The sequence below is a fragment of the Corella eumyota genome, chromosome 3 (assembly GCF_963082875.1).
Source record: "Corella eumyota chromosome 3, kaCorEumy4.1, whole genome shotgun sequence".
NCBI lineage: Eukaryota > Metazoa > Chordata > Ascidiacea > Phlebobranchia > Corellidae > Corella > Corella eumyota.
This window is the reverse complement of record NC_137492.1, coordinates 699,198-720,722: the sequence shown is the minus strand read 5'-3', so window position 1 is coordinate 720,722 and position 21,525 is coordinate 699,198. Positions and strand designations below refer to the sequence as shown.

Here is a 21,525-nt window from a genome sequence, read left to right as displayed (position 1 = left end):
TAAAAAATAAATATGTTTAAAAAGATATTAGTAATTAATAAGTCACTGTTCTGAAACAACATCATTTGTACAATTAATGATTTTGTAGTACGAAAAAAAACCAAAGCAATTTGTTATTACATAACGGAATTACTAATTAATTACATTTGAACTAAATCATAAATTTGAATCATTATTTATTTTTTGGCGTCAAATTTATTATTAATAAAGACCAATATTAATAGGCCTATCATGTTAATTTTAATTTGTAACACTTGTTTTTATTGAATTGTTTAGAAATTAAATTTTTTATTTTTTTTCATTATTTAAAGTTTGATATTTGGTTTTGTAGCGGTTGTTTAAAACAATAAATTACAATAAATTAACTCTTAAAAAATATGAAAAGTTGAAAATTTATTATTGGCATTAAGTGGAAGTATTTCAAGTTGCCATTATTTTTATATTTTAGCCAAAAAAAACTTACTTAAAAAGTGCAGTGATTTTTAAAGTGCATAAGAATAAATTAGTTGCAAAAAATTTGCAACAACTTATTGAAATTTAAGTTTAAAATATTTTAAAATTTTACATTTTTTTATTTTTAACTCTGTCACCCGATGGCGGAAATTATTGTTTAATAAAAGTCAAGTTAAATGAATAATAAGCAACAAATGCTCGTGTCATTACAAACAAGTTCCTGCGTTAATTTGAATGATTGATCATCTTTTCCGTGCCATGATTCTGTTTTGTTCGAATATTTTAATCATTCTTGGATTGTAGTTGTTGGTGAGAGGTAAGGTTTAAAAAATGGCAGATTTTGAGGAGTTTTGTGAAGCTGATAAGGCCCATAATGATATATATAAGAAGCAAAAGGTAACTAAAAAAATTAAATTTTTTATTTTAAATATTCCAAAAAACAATTTTAAAAATTATTTTAAATTTTTTCTGTTTTTTTTTAGATTCAATATCTTCCTTGTATGGTTTTGTCGGTCACCGTTATCAGATGTAAAAACATTTCTGTGGATTATTTGTCAGACAAATGTAAGCGCTAAAAAGATTTTATTTTTGTGGAAGCAGTTTCATTTTGTTAACTTTTTTTTAAAGTATTTTTTATTAAATTTTTTGATTTATTAACAATAAGTTTTAAGTTTTACTAACAATTTTGTATTTTCGTTTTTTTAAAGCTACAATAAATATTTTTAAAACATGCCAGCAGTGGTAATTCAACCTTAAACCAATGGGCTAAAACTTTTAATTAAAACTTTTAGTTGATATTCCTGATCCCCAGTTTTACATAAGTTGCCCCAAGTTAAAAGTTGCCAAAAAGTTTTGTACGATTGCAAAGAAAAATCAACCGACTTGTGACATCAACGAGACTTTTAACTTCGCTCTTCCAAAAGACATCGATTTGAGTGAAAAATTTCCAGTTGAGGTAATTAAATTCTTATTTTTTATTCTTTTTGGTTGATTTATCCTCAATGTGGGAAGGTTGACTTCATGACCTAAACATAGAGTAACATCAGTTACTCCGACCCAGTCTCGAGTTGTCTTTGGTAAGTTGAGATATTATAGATTATAATTTATATAATCTTTTTAGGTTTGGATTAAAAATCGAATCAAATTAAATTTTTTTATTTTTTTTTCACGCATTGATAAAAGCACCGGCAGCGTGGTGTAGTGGTAAGAACACTTGCTACACCACCATGAGGTCGTGGGTTTAATCCCTACTGCTCTCATCCTGTAGCGCCCTTGAGTAAGGCGCTATAAACAGTATAAACTCCTGCTAAGCCAGCACTTAATCAGCAGTATAATTATGGGCAATTATAATCTATAATATCCCAAACTGCCACAGACAACTCGAGACTGGGTCGGAGTAACTTATGTTACTCTATGTTTAAGTTACGCATTCGACTTTTCCACATCAAGGATAAAGATATATTCAAAAAAAAGAAGATCTAATTAATATTTAAGTGATGTAAAGAAAAAGAAACCAAATTATTGAACTTTTTACATAATTTTAATGTATAACATGATATGGTCACTAAACACAAATATAAATAAAGAAAAGGAATTTGAAATTTAAATTATTTCAATTTCCGCAAATTGTCACTTTTTTCTTTTTTTGATTTATAACTTTTGGCTTGGGAAATGCAATGTCTAGAAAATTAGTATTGATTAATTAACTTAATTATCCGCTATTATACAACTATTAAAATATTTTTAATGTAAGTGCTTGATATAAATGTTTAAAACGTTATATATTATATGATATATTGTTAGCTTAAATAAGAAAAATATTTTTATTAATTTTTTAATATTGTTGCTAATAGTTTGCTAACAAATTTATTTTTATTCATAAAACTATGCTTAGTTTAAAATAAATCAAAATTTTTAATTATTTTTTAAGTAATTTTAACTGATTTTAAAACATTAAGGTTTTTTTTTATTTTTTAGATTGAGTTGTACGACTCAGACCTGGTGTTCGATGATTATTTAGGAAAACAAGATGTTGATGTTTCAGGCTTCGAAGTGGACAAACTTTACACTAAAACTATTTCTTTCCATCATGTGAGTTTTATTTTAAACTAATGTAGTGGGTTAAATACTTGGCTCATTACATGACTTGGGTTCGATTCCAATGCTCTCATGCCCTTGAGTAAGGCGCTATAAACAGTATAAACTCCTGCTGAGCCAGCGTTTAATCAGCAGCATAATTATCGGGCAATTATAGTCTATAATATCCTAAACTGCCAAGGTCAAGTTAAGACTGGGTTGGGGTAACTGATGTTGCTCTATGTTTAAGTTGGTGAGTTGACCTTTTCTTTTGTAACTATAAAAATATGAATTGTTTAAATACCTCTGGCATTATCATATGGTATACAAATTTTAATTTTTTCTTTGCCAATTTAAAGTTAACTTTGTTAATTTATTTTATTATTTTTAGCATGGAGAAGTGGATGTTAGTTTCATGAAGCAGAGAAGGTAAAATTTTAATAAATAATTCTCTCTATTAAAAAAAAAAATTAAAAAATTTTAAGTTTAAATTAACTTTAATTAATTAAAAAGATAAATTAAATAAATATCTTACATTTTGGGTACTCAAGTTATACTCGAGTGAGTATTACTTAAGTTTTTCTTACTTAGAATTGATCCTGAGTTTCGATTGTCGCTTGCTCTAAGTGAGGAAGAGATGGAATTCAGACAAAAGCGAATCAAGAAAGTTCAAAAGGGGATAAACAACCTAATAGGGGAGGAAAAAGGACCCAAGAACTTAATGGAGGTAAAAATTAAATTTAGTTTTTGTTGTTTGTAAAAAATGTAGGCTTTATTATTATTATTTTTTGTACTTAAATTTACCTTTGATGTAAGAAAGGTCGAATGCGCGACCTAAACATAGAGTAACATCAGTTACCCCGACCCAGTTTTCAGTTGTCTTTAGCAGTTTGGGATATTATAGATTATAATTGCCCGATAATTATGCTGCTGATTAAGTGCCGGCTCAGTAGGAGTTTATACAGTTTTAAGTGCTTTACTTTAGGGCACTAGAGCAATAAATTAGTAGGGGTCGGACCCAGGACCTCATGTAGTGTAAAAAGTGTTCTAATCACTACACCACGCTGCTGGTTGTTATAAGTAGATCACAGAAGCCAAGTTTTGATAGAAATATTATCCTTGATGTTTCAGACTCCGATAATCTCGGTGGTTTGTAGTGGGGGAGGATATAGAGCAGCAGTTGGGATGTGCGGAGGTACGGAGGCTCTTGTTGAAACTGGATTAAACGAAACAGTCTCCTACTTCTGTGGACTCTCTGGCTCCTCTTGGTGGGTTGTTTTCTAGTTTATCCTCAATGTCTATTAAAATTTAATTTTAAATATTTTTGTTTTTTTTCATTTTAAGTATATTGTTCTCCATATTTTTTCAACATAAATCTTTTCATTCTTTATTTGAATTTGTAAAGTTTAAGCACTGTTTACCACAAGCTGCTCTAATCTATCATCGATTAGAATCAAACCCTAGACCTTATGTACAACGTTGTTTGTTTCTGTCAATGTTAAGTAAACTTATCTAATGTATTTTTAGGTATTTGTCTGGTGCCTATGCTCTTAAAGGAGTGAAACCTGATGAATTAATGGAGTACCATAAAGGGCTTAGAGATCGGTTTCAGAATAGCATGTACGCCCTGTTGGTGGATCCTACATTTCTTGAGGAATATGAGTAAGTTTTGAGTGTGATGTTTTATTCATTTTAGTTTTAGCTTTTTTGCTAACGTAGTTTTGTAAAAAAAATTTTTTTGTTTACTTTCACCTTTTTGTTAAACTATTAACCAACATTATGATACACTACATGAGGTTGTGGGTTCAATCCCCCCTGCTCCCATGCTGTGGCACCCTTTGCTAAGATGCTATAAACGATATGAACCCCTGCTAAGCCAACACTTAATCAGGAGCATAATTATTGAACATTTATAATATTTAATATCCTTAATTGCCAAAGGCAACTTAAGACTGGTTTAGGGTAACAAATGTTACTCTATGTTTAGGCAATAAATAAAATTTATCTATTTAAAACTTGTTAAGTTTTTTATTTATGTTTGTTTTAGAAAATATCTGGCAGTGAAAAAGAAGTATCGACTTCCACATACATTTGTGGATATGTTTGGTTACGCTGTGGGCTCAAAAGTTCTTGGGAATGAGGTAAGAACGGGGATTTTGGAATTACTTAAAACTGATTTTTTTTTCATGATGTTAGTGATTATAATGAAGGGTAACTTAAATCCTTTTTTAAAAATTAATTCAAAGGGGCAATCAACAGATAATATTATAATTTTTTTTATATCAGCTAAGGGTAATAGATTTATGTATTTTTTATTGGGTAGGGGTGTGCTGTTGTGACGTGTTTAAGCTATCTTTTAACCCTGGGCTTAATGGCGAATAATGTGGCATTGGTGTGGCTCGAACCCGAAACCATTTTGTCTTTAGTTAAAATAAAAAAACTGCCATTTGTGGTGCGCTTGTAAATCACAACAATAAATTTTAGTTGCATATAGTCAGAATAAATAAATTTTATTATTTCAGCACATCAAAATCAAAACCTCTGAACTACAAGGTTATGTTAAAGACGGGGAAGTCCCTTTTCCATTATTTACTTCAGTTCATGTCAGGGATAACATAACAGCCCCAAAATATCACGGTAAATTGTTTTTTACACCTCATTCTATTACTCACATGTTTATGCACTGTTTTATGATCTATGTTTAAAACGATATTGTTTAAAACTTTTTGAAAATGTTATCATTATTCCTTTATTTTAAATTTTTAGATTCTGTGTACATTCTGATTTCTGTTGAATTTTCCAATAGTTTTATGATTTTTTAAAATAGATATACACATATATTCTCAATTTATATATCCATTCAATAATTCTACACTCATTAAATATTAAATAGTAGATTGTTTTTAGTTTAAATCTTGATGTTTATATATATTGTTTTTGTTACTTCGTAGTCCTAAAATTTTTAGCAGACCTTATGATATTTTTAAATTTGTTTTGCAGTCATCCAAATATATATTTATATATTTTAAATCTCATATTACCTCTTTATATAAATCCTATATTCACCCCAACCTTATATAAACCTGAACCCTAACTCTGTAACTGATATATATACAACTGATAATATGTTACATTTTAGAATCGAGATATTTAACATAATACTGTTCTTAAATTACTGATTCTCGCTATTTTATTCTTGTAATTTGCGGTTCTAAAATCTTTGGAGGACTCTAAGTTAAAGTGACTTTTTATTTTTGTTTTTTAAATGTCAAAAAAAATTAATTTTTGAAATTATTTTTTTTTAGCTTATGTTGAGGTTAACCCATTTGAGATTGAATATCCTTCGTACGGGATCGGGATGAAGCCACAACACTGGGGGGCGCCATGGAACAATGGGATTCTCGCTCGGGATGTGGAGGAGCAACCACTCCACTTTCTTCAAGGCATGTTGGGATGCGCGTTTGCGATCATCTTCACGAGGCTCATGGAGAAAAAAGATTTTATTGACAAACCTGAATATTATGGTCAGAATATTTTTTTGTTTTGTAAAAAAGATTTTATTTAATTTGTTAAAATTTTAGATATTTTGTGCCAGATTTTTACTTTTTTGATATCTTGACTAATTTTTTAATTATTTTTTTGTATTAATTTGTTTTTAGACCAAACAAGATTAAATAAAAATATTTCATCTGCTAAGGTAATTTGTTAATTACAATTATTTCTAAATTAATTTGATTTTAATTAAAAATTATTAAATTCAAAATGTTTAATTTATAAAATGATTAATTTTGACTTTATTTTAAAAAATTCTGAAACATTTTTTTTAGATTGAGTCCGATGCTTCTGATAACGAAGAAGAGGATAAAGTTGTTGAAACAGCAAAAAAACTTGAGCAAAAAGAAGAGAAAAAAGAGAAGGAGGAAGAGAAAAAAGAAGAACCTTCTCTTTTTCACAGTTAGTTTATTAAACTTCTAAAAAAGTATTTTTTTTTATTATGTTTAAGATATTATTGACCTCATGATATGAACCTATTCTTGAAGCGTAAAAAGGTAAAATAATAAGATGTTGTTAAATTATAATGAAGACCGATTAAAAAAAAAAATTTTTACATTTTTTAGGATTTAAAAATTATTTCTTCGGGCCAAATAAAGAAGAGAATGAGAAAAAGGGAAGCAAGGAAAAAGATGGCGAAGAAGTAAAAGAAATGGGAGAACACCATGAAAGTCATTTTGATTTCTTAAAGGGTAAAATTGAGTAAGTTATTTTTTATTTTATTTTTTTTTTTTTGTCATTTCTTAAATGAAATAATTAAGTTTTTAAGTTTGAGTGTAAATGTTGGCATATTCTACCTAAAGTTCTGGGTTTGATTCCCACTGCTGGCATTTTGTAGCATCCTTGAGTAAAACCTGAGATCCTGGGTTTGATTTCCACTGCTGGCATGTTGTAGCATCCTTAAGTAAGACTGGAGATCGAGGGTTTGATTTCCGCTGCTGGCATGTTGTAGCATCCTTGAGTAAAACCTGAGATCCTGGGTTTGATTTCCGCTCCTGGCATGTTGTAGCATCCTTAAGTAAGACCTGAGGTCCTAGGTTTGATTTCTGCTGCTGGCATGTTGTAGCATCCTTAAGTAAGACCTCCTTGAGTAAGACCTAAGATCCTGTGTTTGATTTCCACTGCTGGCATGTTGTAGCATCCTTGAGTAAGACTTGAGATCCTGTGTTTGATTTCTGCTGCTGGCATGTTGTAGCATCCTTGAGTAAGAACTGAAATTCTGGGTTTGATTTCCAATGCTAGCGAATTGTATCATTATATAAAAAAACAAAGGTATAGGGTTTGATTCCTACTGTTGTTGTATTATCTTAAAACATGATGCCGGCATCTTCTACTTGATTCTGATTCAAGTGTCATTATATTACAAAATGTTTTATATAGCAAAAAATTAATAAAAATTATTTTCATAAAAATTTTTAACTTTTCAGAGATCTAAGTTTATTCACAAATCGTAATTCGATTGTTGGTCGCACAGCTCGTATATTAAACATTGCTGGAGGGATGCATAAACTAAGAACTTTCACTTTAAATCCATCTCCACATTCTGACGAGCATCCAGGTTCGTTGAAAGTTTAATTTTTGTTTTGTGATAAGAAATAAAAATTCACAAAAATGTTCTTGTAAAGTTTAACAAACCGTTTAAAAGTTTAAAAATTAATAAAAAATCTTTTTAAATTTTCCGTGATGTTTACTTAATCCCCTAAAAGTTGCTCGAGTTTAAGAAAAGGGAACACTCGGACTTTATAGTTTCTTTTTAAAAACTCTTATACTTTGCGGTCTTACCTAATTCTCTTTCTTGTACTTTATGATTGTAACTTTTTTTCTTTCTTATTTAATTGTCCTTGCTAATTCCCTCTCGTACTTTACGGTCCTAAGGTTTTTCAAAAACTGTCTTAAGATTTTTCGGAAAGTACAAATCATCCAAAAAATGTTAAAAATTGATCAAGTTATTCTTGAAAAGTAGAAATTCACTTTGGACTATTTCTTTTTTGTAGAAAGAGAATTAGCTTTGATGAAAGCAGTGGAGGTGGAAAATGCGAAAGCGATTTCAACAACAAAAGGAGTTATTGCAATGGCTGATGCAGGTAACCTTACTTTTCTTGTATATTTTTTTTTTGACTTGCAAGTCTATGGTTCGATTCCCACTGCTAGCATGCTTTAATTTTTTTTTAATAGCACCATATTTTAGCTAAGTTTGATTTATAAGATTTGGAGTCCTGGGTTTGATTTCCACTGTTATCATGTTGTAACATCCTTGAGTAAGACCTGAGATCTTGAGTTTGATTTTCACTGCTGGCATATTGTAGCATTCTAGACCTAGACTTAAGTCTCTGCGTTTGATTCCCATTGCTGGCATTCAAAACTCTAATAAATTCATTATTTGTGTTGTCAGCTTTTAACAATATTTTTACGTTTAGGTTTGGTTGTTAATGTTCCAATCGGCGTTGCAATAAGACCACAAAGAAAAGTCGACATGATTATTGTGCTGGATTTTAATGGTTACCAATCTGATGAAAAGTTCAACTGGAAGGTAAGCTGCAAAAAAATATTTTTTTTTAAAGGAAAGTGAAAAGTTTTTTTTGTGATCAACTTTTAAAAAAAAATTTTATATTAAAAATTTTGTTTTGGTTTTTGTAACATTAAGCTTCTAGTATTAAAATAATACTTTATTGCAATTTAAACAACCCTCCAACTTTATTAATTAAGTTTATTATTTAATTTTCAGCCGTTAATATCATGTGCTGCCCAAGCTTGGAATAATGGATTAAAATTCCCCTCAATTAATTATGAGGAGGTGAGCAAAATGCCACCCAAAGAATACTTGATGTTTGAAGAGGAGGGTTGCCCTACAGTTGTGTGGGTTACGCTGTGTAACAAAGCCTTTAAAGCTTTAAAGGACTTTAAGAATGTTTATGGATCGTCGCCCCCATCTAACGGTAAGAATATACAAAGTTTAATTTTGGTTTTGAATTGCTGAAATGTTACTGAAAACCTTTTTTTCCAGTGTGGTGTAGGAATCAGAACACTTCCTTCCTTACATGAGTTCCTGGGTTTGATCCCAACTAGCCTTATGCTGTATTACTCTTGAGTAAGGCTCTATAAACGGTATAAACTCTTGCTGAGCCAACACTTAATCAGCAGCATCATTACCGGGCAATTATAATCTATAATATCAAAAACTTCACAGGCAACTCGAGACTGGATCAGGGTAACAAATGTTACCCTATGTTCAGGGTCGTGCATTTGACCTTTCAACATCGAGGATGAAGATATACACAAAAAAAATGTTTGAATAAATTCTGAGGCCCTTTATATTTAAACTTGGTTTTAAATTAAACAAGATTGTGGTACATTTGTATTTAAATATTCTAAATCAGAATTATTTATTTGTTTAGACCCTAAACAAGTGTTCAACGACTTCCCAGTGTTTAATAATAACGCCTACCCTTATAAGACTTACAACTTTGCTTATAGTCACTGGCAATTTGATCGACTTCGAGCTCTCATGAAATACAACGTTATGTCACATATTGAGGTACTTGGACAATTTATGTTAATTTCAATTTTTTATTTATTTTATGTTGAACTGAAATTGTTTTGCATTAAATATAAATCCTGGTGTGTAGTGGATAGTACCTTTGGATTCACTACACGAGGTCTAGGGTTCAATCCCTAATGCTTCCATGCTGTAGCACCCTTAAGTAAGGCGCTATAAATGCTATAAATTTCTGCTGAGCCAGCACTTAATCAGCAGCATAATTATCAGGCAATTATAATCTATAATATCCCAAACTGTTAACGTCAACTTAAGTCTGGGTCGGGGTAATGGATGTTACTCTATGTTAATTAAATATATTCAATTTTGTTTGTAACTGAAAATTAAAAATTTTTATTTAAAATTGTTAAATTTTTAGGAAATAAAAGCAGAGGTTGCTAAAGTGGTTGAGAGAAAAAGACAAGAAAATAAAAAGTCGACCAGTCAGGAAAAACTTTAAATTTTTTGTTGAATAATCGTTTTGATATTTTTAAATAATTTTTCATTTTAAAACTAATTAGTCATGTATAATATTTAGGTACGCGTGTAGGTATTTAACAAAAAGTTTTTTTTGTAATCTTATATTGGCACCAATGGTATACATATTTTAGTAAAAACTTCTAAAATCTAAAACAAAAATTTTGTGGTTTTAAGTATTGTAAATATTGCATGAGAACTTTGTGTATAAACGTATTAAAAAAATCCTTAAAATATTATTTGTTATTTAAACATTAAAAGTATGTGAGAAAAATAATGCAATTTTCAACCGTATTGAGAGATTTTTTTACTAAAGATGATACGATCTAGTGAAATATCGTCTCTCCTTTGTTTGTAGTCTTGGGTTTTACGAACTTTTATGTCCTACAGCATAACTTTGCTTGTACAAATAACACTCGTAAAAATAGGCCTTAGTTATGTATTTATAAAGTTGAGTCAGTATGTTAATTTGTTTGTTTTGTAGTTAAGTTACTGACTTTGATTGCGACCTTACCCCAAACGAGTTATTTAATTTTGTAACAATAAAAATACACCGATAAGATTAAAAAAAACATTTTTGTTTGCTTAATAAGGTGCGCATTCGGTTTCCCAAACTTGTGGTAATTATTTACTTGAATTTGCATGAAATGACCACTTGCATATAGAAGCTATACAGGCTAAAGGTCCAAAAAGTTTGGCTATTTTAGGCATCGCTTGTTTTATAAAAGAAGTTAAGGCTAAAATCCGTTTTTGAGCTTATTAGAGCATATCACAGCCATGGAGTCAGGTGTTTGGAATGTAGTTGGTGCTCGTGTGAGTAAAGTTGTTTAAATCCACGCGCTGAGGTCCAAATTAGAACAAGTGTTGCAATCGCTTTAGTCTAGCGAAGTTCTAGGTTGTTAGGTTGTTTATCGAATTGATTTTTATTGAATTAAGTAAAAATAACGAACATAAATTTGGTTCAAGTTTAATATATGTATATTAGTTTATTTTATTTGTTTTTTTTTTCGTAAAAATGGTACGATTTTATAAATTTATGTAGAAGAATAGAAAAAGAATTTAGAACTAGATTAGTTCCGTTTTTCAGTAGTAAATTAAGTTTGGCAAGTTTAAAATTAAGTATTTCGACCAAGTTCTGAAATATAGTTTATTCGTTTTAGTAAGGTTTATGTTGTTGTGTGATTAACGTAGTTAAATAATTAAAATTTTAGGTTTTTTAATTTAAAAAATGTCAAGTTTTGCCTCGTCATACGTTTCTCTTACTACAAAAAATCCAGATCAAATGGAAAACTACATCCAGGTAATTATCTAAATTATTTTTTTGCATTGTTTCTAAAACTAATTCGTATTTTTTAAATTTTCATAGAAACTTGAAAATGAAATTAAGAAAAAGGACAAAGTTATAGAGGTAAAAGTACCAAATTATACTGTTATTTAAATAACTATTTTAAAGTTACTTTTACGTATATTATAAGTAAGGTCTCTTTTAATTAAACAGCGTAAGCTCAATAAAAAAACAATTTTATTGTAATTGAATATTGACTTTGTTTTCTGACCATGTTTTATAACCAATTACCTTTGTTATAAGAGAGAAACCTCGCGACGAATGAAAGCTGAAAATAAGCTACAAGAAATGCAAAATAGAAACGAAATGCATAAAATGGTAAAACATTAAAATATTAGTTTTAAAATTATTTATCTTTGATGTGGCCAACTTTACAGCTTGAATATATATATTTTTTTCTACCTAAGTCTAAAGTTAACATTGTCCATCTGGAGTATATAATGTGTAAACAATTGATGTTTTTATGCCATTTATTATGTTTAAGGAATTAAAACTTTTAAAATTATTTGATACTTTTGGTTTCAAGTTAAGGGTTATATAATAATGTTCTAAAAAGATTTCTAATAAAGTTGGCCAAATTTTGTTGTTTAAAAACTATTATGTTTACAGAATTGATGTGTTAAAATTTATTACAAAAATAAATTATTTAAAAATTAAAAATGTTGTTTTTATATTTTTAATATTTTTAGGATTTGGTGCATTTAAAAACAACCCTGGATTTCGTATTAGAGAAACAAAGCATGCGAGAGAAGCAACAGAGCGAGGAGCGGAAAGAAGGCAAATCAGAAGAAGAACAAACTCTCTTCCATGAGTCAATTTACGAAGATGTTGCAACCAAACCAAGTTCCTCGTCGTAAAATTTAATTTTTTTCTTAAAACTCTTTACCTTAATATATATTAAGAAAAACATAGCGTTTAACCCTTTCAGCGCCAAATTTTAACCTTGGTGTTATATTTAGACGTGACACATACAGCTTCGTTTTTAAAGGGTTAAAATTAAATATCTAACAGTGGTCGGCATCCACTCGACCGTATTTTTTCCAGATTAAATGCTTAGAAACAGAAACGTCTTTTTTGATTTGTAAACTTATTTTGTCGTAGAAACATTTAAAAATGTTTTTTATCGATTTGATGAAGGAATTAATTGCTTTAAACTTATTTGCGTCCCTTGAAACATCATTGTTGGCTAAACTGATTGATTTCTTTCACCCGAAAATGCAAAAAAAATTATTTTTTTTAAAGGCTAGTTCGCGAAAAAGATTCCAGTTTTAAATCGGTCTGCAGTGCAAAAAAGATTGCCGACCCCTGATCTAGTAGTTAAAACACTTATTTTGAGAATTTTGTTCGCTTCCTTTTTTTTACTGAATTACTCTTGAGTAAGGTGCTATAAACAACGCAAAATTTGCTAAGCTAAAATTGAATGAGCAGCATAATTGTCGTGCAGTTATAATCAATAATATTCTTAATTGACAAAGGCAACACAAGACTGGGTTGGGGTATTAAAGAACATATTAAAACGAACAAGTTTGCCTGCTAGCTTTAAGCATAAATAAGATTTTTTTAATGTTTGGGATTAAATTAAATTTTAAATATTTTTTTGTTAAGAAATTCGGACGAAGATCAAAGCTCGTTGGAAAGTGTTTCTCATTTTAGTTCAGGTAAAATGTTATTTTTATTTTTTTTTTATATTTATTAATCCTCGATGTGGAAAAGTCGACTTCACGACCGAAACGTAGAGTAACATCAGTTACTCCGACCCAGTCTTAAGTTGCCTGTAGCAGTTTGGGATATTATAGATTATAATTGCCTATAATTATGCTGCTGATTAAGTGCTGGCTCAGCAGGAGTTCATAACATCTCGGAATTGAACAAAAACCGAACTCATCGGGAATCGAACACAAAACCTCAAGTGGTTTAATTAGTTTTGGATTAATAGGTGACGTAGTTAAAAAAAATTTTCACATAGAAATTCGTTCTCCGCCCCCTAAACCTGCGCTACCCCCAAAACCCGCGCTACCCCCCCGTAGATACTCGGTTCGAGTTCCATCTGGTGACGTCACGAGTCATACAAGTTCTACAACGTCATCAGGTAACGTTTATTACGTCATAATTAGTAATAGACAAAATTTACGTTTTTTTTGTTTTTTAATTTTTTTAAATTTTTAATTATAATAATTATAAAATAAATTAATTATTTAGGTGAAAGTTCAACAAGTCCTAAACAACCTTGGGCCGACTTCAAAAAATTTTCAAAATATAAAAAAAAAGATTTAAAATCAAATGCGAACCGAAATACGTTAGGTTAATCATTTCTTTTTTTAAATTTATTTTGACTATTTTGCTGCAAAGTAGATTATTTATAATATACTTCATATTTTTACACCTATCGGTTGTTACCCCTTTATTTTTCCGCAGTGTTTCTAAACCTGGGGAATTCCCGTAAGGTACTTTTATTTTAATTCTTGCAACGTTGAAATATTTGAAGTTTTTCCATATTGCTCGTTTATATACACAATTTCAAATAATATTCTAACTTTAAATGCTGTTTTAGTTAAGTTAAATTATGTTAAGTAATTGATGTTTATGTAAATTTTAATAGTTATGTAAATTTTTAGCTTAAATTGTCTTAAAATGCTGCTAAATTTTGTGTTGTTGTTTAAATGACGTAATAATAATGTTTTCTATGACGCATGTAATTATTAAACATTCAACTATGTGTAAAAGGTTTTCTTTTATTGCCTAAAGTTTTAAAAATTTAACACGAAAATTCTTAAATTTTTAAAACTCGAAAATTCCAATTTTTAAGAATTTTTATTTTATCTTAAACATTTTTCAGAACAATACCTAAACACTTATGACTTATAATGACGCATATTGACATCACACTAATTAAAAACATGGAGGTTTTAGCTAGTGCGAGGTAGTAAATAATTTTAAACTATTTTTTTGATTTTTATTAAATAAACAAGCATTTAGGTATGATAAACAACAACAAAAGTTATTTTTCAAATATGTTTTTTAACTATTTATATTATAAAAAACATTATCCTAAATTTTAAGGCTCAATATCTAACAATATGTTATCTTGTTTTTTATAATATATATTTTTTTTATTTTTGAAGATAAATAAAATAATAAACTGCATTTTTTCTCATGACGTAAGCGTAAATAATCCGCGTATTAATATTAGTTAGTATACGTCTTTGTGCAAATATTTTTTTGCAAAATTGCTTTTTCTTAATTAGTAAATTAACTTAAAGCTAAATTAATGAAATGAAATTTTATTACAGTATTTTGAATGCTGTTTATTTTAAAATAGTTTAAATTAGAATTTCTTTTTAATTTTAACTTTTTTACATAAACGATTTCATTTTAGAAATAAATCAGTAAATGGATCGTTTTAAAATAATAATTGTGAAATACAATTATGTCTGGGTTAAATTATAAAAGTAGTAAAATGTTTGTGGTTTGTCTTCAGACCTTACAACAGAATCAAGTGACTACAAAATATTTTTCAAGTTGCCTTCGATCAATTTCAAAACCAAGAAGAAATCAGACAAAGAAATTTGCAATAAGTAAGTGTTTTTTGTTATTTATCTTTGATGTAAAAAGGTTATTTACAGGCAAATTTAATATTTGTTATCCTGACCTGCCAGTCTGAAAAGTTAGGCAGTTTTCGACGAGATCTTGTGCGTGCAAGCGAAAATAACAACGTAACGCATACCAAAATGTTCAGTCTACGCGTGATTTATGTTTGCGTGTTTTACCTAAAATTTGCTAAACGTTAATTTCAGGCAAGCATTTTATAGATTTTTTTCACAGAAAAAAATCTCGTGCGTGCACGCTGCCCTAATTTTCAGTGTGGCGTGCAAGCAAAAAAATAACATGTCTGCGCGTGCACGCTTTTTTTTATAGGGGTATGCTTGCGTGTTTTACCTAAATTTAACTTAAATATGCTACTACAAGGCGTTAGTATTGTGCATGCGCAATTTTTTTAAAAACAAGGTATGGAAAACGTTAATTTGAGGAGTGTGTTTTCTTTCACCAAAAAAAATCTTGTGCGTGCACGCTGCCCTACTTTTCAGACTGGCTGACCTAGTCTCGAGTTGCCATTCCCAGTTTGGGATATTATTGATAAACTATCGCAAAGTTTTGTGTCATTTTTTGCGCCTTACTTACGGTAATATGACATGGCATCAGATGAAATTATTTTATCAACTTTATGCTGTAAAGCTAAATGTTTTTTGTTTTGGTCCCCACTATTAATATTATCCTAACTAAAAAAAGTGTACTTAAATATTTTTAAATTATATATATATGTATATACTGTGAAATATTAAATTCATAAAACTAATATCCAAGCAATAAAGGTTTTGAATTGTCGCAAAATTTTAATCAAATTATTTTTTTAAGATTTCACAAGAACCAATTATAATATGGCAAACCTAGCTTCAACAACAAACAATTCTCAAAATGGAAAATTAGACTCAAAATGTCAGAATTTGAACGAAAATTCGGATAAACCTTTTCTTGCTTTAAACAAGGTTGCGGTGGTCGGTAAAATGACAAGATATGAGTTTGAGAAACAAAGATATGACGGACTTACTGAGCAGCAATTCCAAGATACTGTGAGTGAGAGTTTATGTTTATAAACATACTGTTATTTATCTTATGTAAATCTATACCTAATAAAGCTTAGTGGACAATATATAAATGTCCAAGTTTTTAGATCTCCAGAATAAAAAAACTATTGCTTGTGGTGCATGGGTAAATTATTACCTGCAAGTATTAGTTAAGAGTTACAACCATATAATGACAATTAAAATCTATAAAAAAGAGCAGGCTTTCTACTAGTCTTTTTTAATTTTTTATATTGATTTTGTAATTTTTAATTATAATGTGTTCTTTTTTAATTTATTTAAGTTATTTAAACCCTTTTTGCAAAGTGTTTTTTAATTTTGACATTGTTTTTATGCTTCTGGTAAATTTGAAAGTAAAATTTTTAAAAATAGAAAAATAAAATGTAAAAAATTATTTTGTATTTTAGTTGACATTGAGAGGGTCTGATTACAATAAGTTACTTGCTCAGCATAACAAACATCTTCAAACTATGACAAATATTCTTGAGATATTAAAACATAGAGGGATTGAATACAGGATTTGTACAAGAGGGCATGCTGCATATTCAAAGGTAAAATAATGTGGATTAAGTTAAGTTTGGTTTAACTTATATATAACCTACTTTTCTATATTCACTGCCGATATATAGTTGAACGATATATATATTTATGTCCAATTTACAGGCCTAGATCTATAATTGTTTAGTTTAACTTGTATCTAGGTTGTAATAGCACAATGGCTAAAAATAGTTGTAATGTAATTAGTTTTATAACAAGGTCACTTGTATGTTAAACTTATACAACTTCTAACTGACCTTGGTGTAAATCATTTTAATCTGGGCCTGTGGCACTTAAGAATTATTCTTAATTTAAATAATTATCCACCCTGAGTAGGTTTGTAAGTTATATAAACATGTAAGTACTGTTACAATCTAAAATATGGGATGGCATAATTAGTAATACGGGTATCTGTAAGATATATTTGGTTAAGTGGACCCACTGCATGGAATAAACAAAAGAATCAAATGGGTTAAACTCTAACTTAAACTCTCATTTGGAATATACTTAAACATTTGAGTCAATTGGTTTATTCAATATATTATAACTTGTTTTATTTTAAATTTGTATATTTTATAGGTATTGAATAATACTCCCCATTAAACTGTAATTTACTGTTTTTACACTAGTTATAATCTCAGTTATTTTGTACTAAATGTTATGTACAGTTTAGTAGGATTGCCAAAAACGGTAATTTTTTAAAATATGTATTTACAGTTTTTATTTACTTAAAATATGAATATTTTTAATTTATATTAAATATAGGATGCAGTAGAATGGGCAGACGCAATTATCACGGCTGGTGGGGACGGGACTTTTCTCTCAGCTGCGAGTAAAATCAAAAACAGAAATAAACCTCTTATTGGAATCAACACCGACCCTGAAAGGTAGGCACTTTTTTTTCTTACGAAGTAAACACTTTTTTAGCTGGCACACTTGCTACACTATCATAAGGTCAAGGGTTCAACTTTATGCTGTAGCGCTCTTAAGTAAGGCGCTATAAACAGTATGAACTCCTGCTGAGTCAACACTTAATTAGCAGCTTGATTATCTTAATTAGCAATTATAATCAATAATATTCCAAACTGCCACAGGCAACTCGAGACTGGGCCGGTGTTACAAATGTTACTTTACGTGTTACAAATGTTACTTTATATTTAAGTCTTGGTGTCGACCTTCTCACTTCAAGGATGAAGATATTTTGTGCTCACAGATTTAACCTTTTAAATTTTGTTGACAGGTCTGAAGGTCATTTATGTTTGCCACAAAAATATAGCAGAAATTTTAACGAGGCTTTGGACAAATTAGCTCAAAGTAAATTCAGGTAATTAATTAAAAATTTTAATATTTTTCAAAAGAATTAAAAGTTAAAAAATTTTGATTTTATAAACAAACAAAAACAGGGTTTCCAAATACAAAAATTAACTCCTTCAGTGTTTCCCCAGGTGGTTATACAGACAACGTATTAGGACCACAATGACTGGGACAAAGGTCAACTTTGTTGCTATTGACAACGGCAACATTCTTCAGGAGCGGATGAGGAGAAGAAAGAATTTTACTTCCTCCACTTACTTTAGTGCGGAGGATTCCGATGATGATTCGTTTATCATGGATAAAAAACATTTAAGCGGTAAAAAAATATTTTAATCACTTTTAGTTCACAAGCCACAAATTAAATTGTAAACTTTACAGTTTTTGCAAATTCGTTAATTTTTTAGTTTTTAAAACATATATTTATATTTTCCTATCTTTTTTTATATATATATCTTTATCCTCGATGTAGGAAGGTTGGATGCACGACCTAAACACAGAGTAATATCAGTTACCTTGACCCAGTCTCAAGTTGCCTGTGGCAGTTTGGGATATTATAGATTATAATTGCTCTATAATTATGCTGCTGATTAATTGCTGGCTCAACAGGATTTCATACCGTTTATAGCGCTTTACTCAAGGGCTCTACAGCATAAGAACAGTGGGGATTAAACCCACGACCCCATGGTGTGTTCTACCACTACACTACGCTGCCAGTTTTACTTATAAATAACCCACCTTTCTATATTCACAGCTTACAGTATAAATAGAACTACATTTTTTCGTTTTTTTAATCATATTTTTAAAGGACTAAGTATGTTGTATAAGTAAAAAAATAGTTTAATGTATTTTACAATAAATTTTGAATTTTGAGTGAATAGTGTGGCATTAGTGTGGCTTAAAGTAAGAACATTTATTGTGACAACCCATTGCCATATATATATCATACTATCTTATGTTAATAAGTTTTATAAATCTTTTTATTTCTACTCTAGGTACAAGTGCAAGAATACAACACACGAATGTCTGCAAAAGTTTACCAATCCTAGCTTTAAACGAGGTTTTTATAGGGGAATCATTGGCTTCAGTGTAAGTATTTAGATTATTAATCAGATTTTGTTTAATATTATTGTGTTTCAATTTTGAAATATTATTAAAAAAATATTTTCACATTTCCTGGCAGGAAAGGATTTAGTTTCAGCTAACGAGCTAGCTAATTATTTGTTGTTATTGTTGTTCATGACATTTTGTAGTTTTAACATATAAGTGTTAAATAATTTCACTTATTGGGTTTGGGTAATTTAAAACAAACTTTGAAATATATTTTTTTATATATCTTATGTTTAAATGTATTTAACTTGACTTTAATAGTTTAATAAATATTGTTTTGTTTAATAACTCTTATGTTAAATTAAATTTTAATAAATTAATTCTAAAATGTTCAGACCTTCTTATTATGAGCTACAAGTGGATGACAATGCTCCTGAGAAACAAAAAAGTTCTGGAATTTGTGTTTCCACGGGAACGGGATCGACTGCTTGGTCATTTAACATTTGTCGAATGCATTCACAATCTGTTCATTCAATTCTTAATATTGCTGCCAGAAATGGGTTTAAAAATGTCGATAAAAAGGTTATTAATAAAGGTAATCTTATAAGTTTAGTTTTCATTTGATTTACTAGTGATCCTACATTTACCAGTAATTCTAACCCACCTTACTGTCGATATTTTATTGGTTAAAAAATGGTTGCAAATTTCAACTAATATTTGCCTGCGATAGTTTACCCACACACCACAAATTGCAGTTTTATTTGTCTTGTAGGCCTTTAAATTGGACAAACATATATATATTGTCCACTAAGTTTTAATTTTAATTCCACAGTAACTGAAGATTATGCAAATTCATTTATATTTGATGCCAGTTCATCATCGATGTTGTATTCAATACGAGATCCGATGCAGAATAAAGTTTATTCCTGCGACAACCCCCATGGTCAAGCAAATATATTAACTATAAGGTACTTATATCTTGGGATCGATTCCCGATAAGAGCAAAACTTAAACATTTTCTTTTTAGTTTAATTTTTGTTAAATGATTTAATTTGATGTCAACTTAACTTTAAGATAACTAAATCCAACACAAATGAATCTTATAACACTTTTTTCTTTTTGTTTTTTTATTTTAATAAACTAAACTCTTATTAGTTGAGGTTACATGTCACCAACTTAAACACAAATTTAAGTTAATCAAGTTGAAAAGTTTTTTGTCACCTCTTAACTTATTTATATTCAAATTAATTACAAAAACTAAATTGTAAGGTTTCACTATAGTGTGGTATACCGGTTATGACATTGAACTGTAAGCCAAATGGCTTAGGGTTCGAGCCCCACCAACGCCACATTATTCGCCCTTAAGCCCGATGTTTACAGATAGCTAAAACACACCAAAAGGTTCTGGGATCGAGCCCCACCAATGCCACACTATTCATCCTTTAGCTCGACGTTTACGGATAGCTTAAACACACCGCAAGGTTTTAGGTTTAAGTTGCACCAATGCCACATTATTTACCATTGATTCTGGTGTTTATGGATAGCTCAAACATGTTACAATAGCAAACACTTTTTATGTAAAAAAAATTAAAAAGTTTTAATTTTGAGGATAAACTGATTTTAGATCTCGATGTTGGGATGCAGCGTTATGCATCGACGGAGATACCTCGTTTATCTTCAATGATGGGGCATCTGCGACACTAGAGGTCCTACCTGAAGATGCTCTTCGAACCGTGGTTCTCGAGGAAGAGGAGTTGTGACTGTGATGTGACACATTTTATAAATTTTTGAATTTATTCTCGGGTATTTAAGTTTTAGAAATTTGTTTTTAAGCAATTTAAAAAATTATTTTTGTTTTGTTTATTTACTAATTATAATTAAAGCAATTCTTAAAATTTTAACTTTTTACATGTATATTAAAGTACTGTTTTTTGCCTTTTTTCTCTATAATATTTGATGTCTCGGTTTTAAAATTTGTATGGGATTTATTTTAAACTCTTGTATTTTAACTGAAATTAAAAATCTTTTTGTTACTAGGAATTGATTTGTTGAATTATTTGAATTTTTTGTTAATAATTGTTTTTAATTAAAATATTTAAACAGTCGGTACAAAGAGTTGAAAACTTAACTAATTTGTTGTTTTTTGCACTGTTTTAACTTAAATAAATATTATTTTTGTGTGGGAATTGTTAATTGTGACGTCACATAGGAACCTTGAATGTCAAACAATCACAGGAGGAAAGTTTTTGCGCGCTCTAGCATTTGTTACAAAACAATAAAAAGTGAAGAAATAATTTAAAGTTGCCTGAAAATTCAGTATTTTAACAAAATCTTTATTGTTTATCAACAATTATATTTAATGACAATGAATTGTATTGAGAAAGACAATAGGACTTTTTTCTTGAATATTATTGATTATGACGTCATAGTAAAATAAATCTAAATAATCTTTGAAGCAATTTTGATTCTTTTTCCCACATTCGAGAACTGCGACATGCTGTCGTAACAATGCAAATCTACTGCACCGCTTCTGCGTAATCGTCTGCGTA

At 29.4% G+C, this 21,525-nt stretch overlaps 3 protein-coding genes across 4 annotated transcripts; all 3 read left to right on the top strand.

The window, feature by feature from the left end:
• Window positions 1-448: 448 nt before the first annotated feature.
• LOC145745244 (cytosolic phospholipase A2-like) lies at window positions 449-10,546 on the top strand. Its single transcript, XM_082563256.1, has 20 exons — window positions 449-849; window positions 936-1,017; window positions 1,245-1,408; window positions 2,431-2,544; window positions 2,921-2,958; window positions 3,121-3,256; window positions 3,661-3,797; window positions 4,057-4,191; window positions 4,577-4,670; window positions 5,052-5,166; window positions 5,835-6,053; window positions 6,189-6,226; window positions 6,357-6,483; window positions 6,648-6,783; window positions 7,509-7,639; window positions 8,076-8,165; window positions 8,499-8,611; window positions 8,807-9,017; window positions 9,477-9,616; window positions 9,996-10,546. The coding sequence occupies exons 1-20, from the start codon at window positions 784-786 to the stop codon at window positions 10,074-10,076; spliced, it is 2,367 nt and encodes a 788-aa protein (XP_082419382.1). The 5' UTR covers window positions 449-783; the 3' UTR covers window positions 10,077-10,546.
• Window positions 10,547-11,304: 758 nt separating this feature from the next.
• Window positions 11,305-14,012, top strand: LOC145745791 (uncharacterized). Of its 2 annotated transcripts, none has more exons than XM_082563950.1 (7): window positions 11,305-11,393; window positions 11,460-11,501; window positions 11,682-11,756; window positions 12,128-12,281; window positions 13,044-13,096; window positions 13,405-13,527; window positions 13,638-14,012. In XM_082563950.1, exons 1-7 carry the CDS (start codon window positions 11,322-11,324, stop codon window positions 13,710-13,712), a joined length of 594 nt encoding a protein of 197 aa, XP_082420076.1. In that variant the 5' UTR covers window positions 11,305-11,321; the 3' UTR covers window positions 13,713-14,012. The 2 variants fall into 2 exon arrangements, with proteins under 2 accessions (XP_082420076.1, XP_082420075.1); XM_082563949.1 differs by having other exon boundaries at window positions 12,128-12,291.
• An 808-nt stretch (window positions 14,013-14,820) lies between these two features.
• LOC145745280 (NAD kinase 2, mitochondrial-like) lies at window positions 14,821-21,077 on the top strand. Its single transcript, XM_082563308.1, has 10 exons — window positions 14,821-15,013; window positions 15,852-16,066; window positions 16,486-16,629; window positions 17,381-17,502; window positions 17,856-17,939; window positions 18,061-18,245; window positions 18,922-19,015; window positions 19,372-19,571; window positions 19,809-19,944; window positions 20,601-21,077. The coding sequence occupies exons 1-10, from the start codon at window positions 14,866-14,868 to the stop codon at window positions 20,734-20,736; spliced, it is 1,464 nt and encodes a 487-aa protein (XP_082419434.1). The 5' UTR covers window positions 14,821-14,865; the 3' UTR covers window positions 20,737-21,077.
• Window positions 21,078-21,525: the final 448 nt, after the last annotated feature.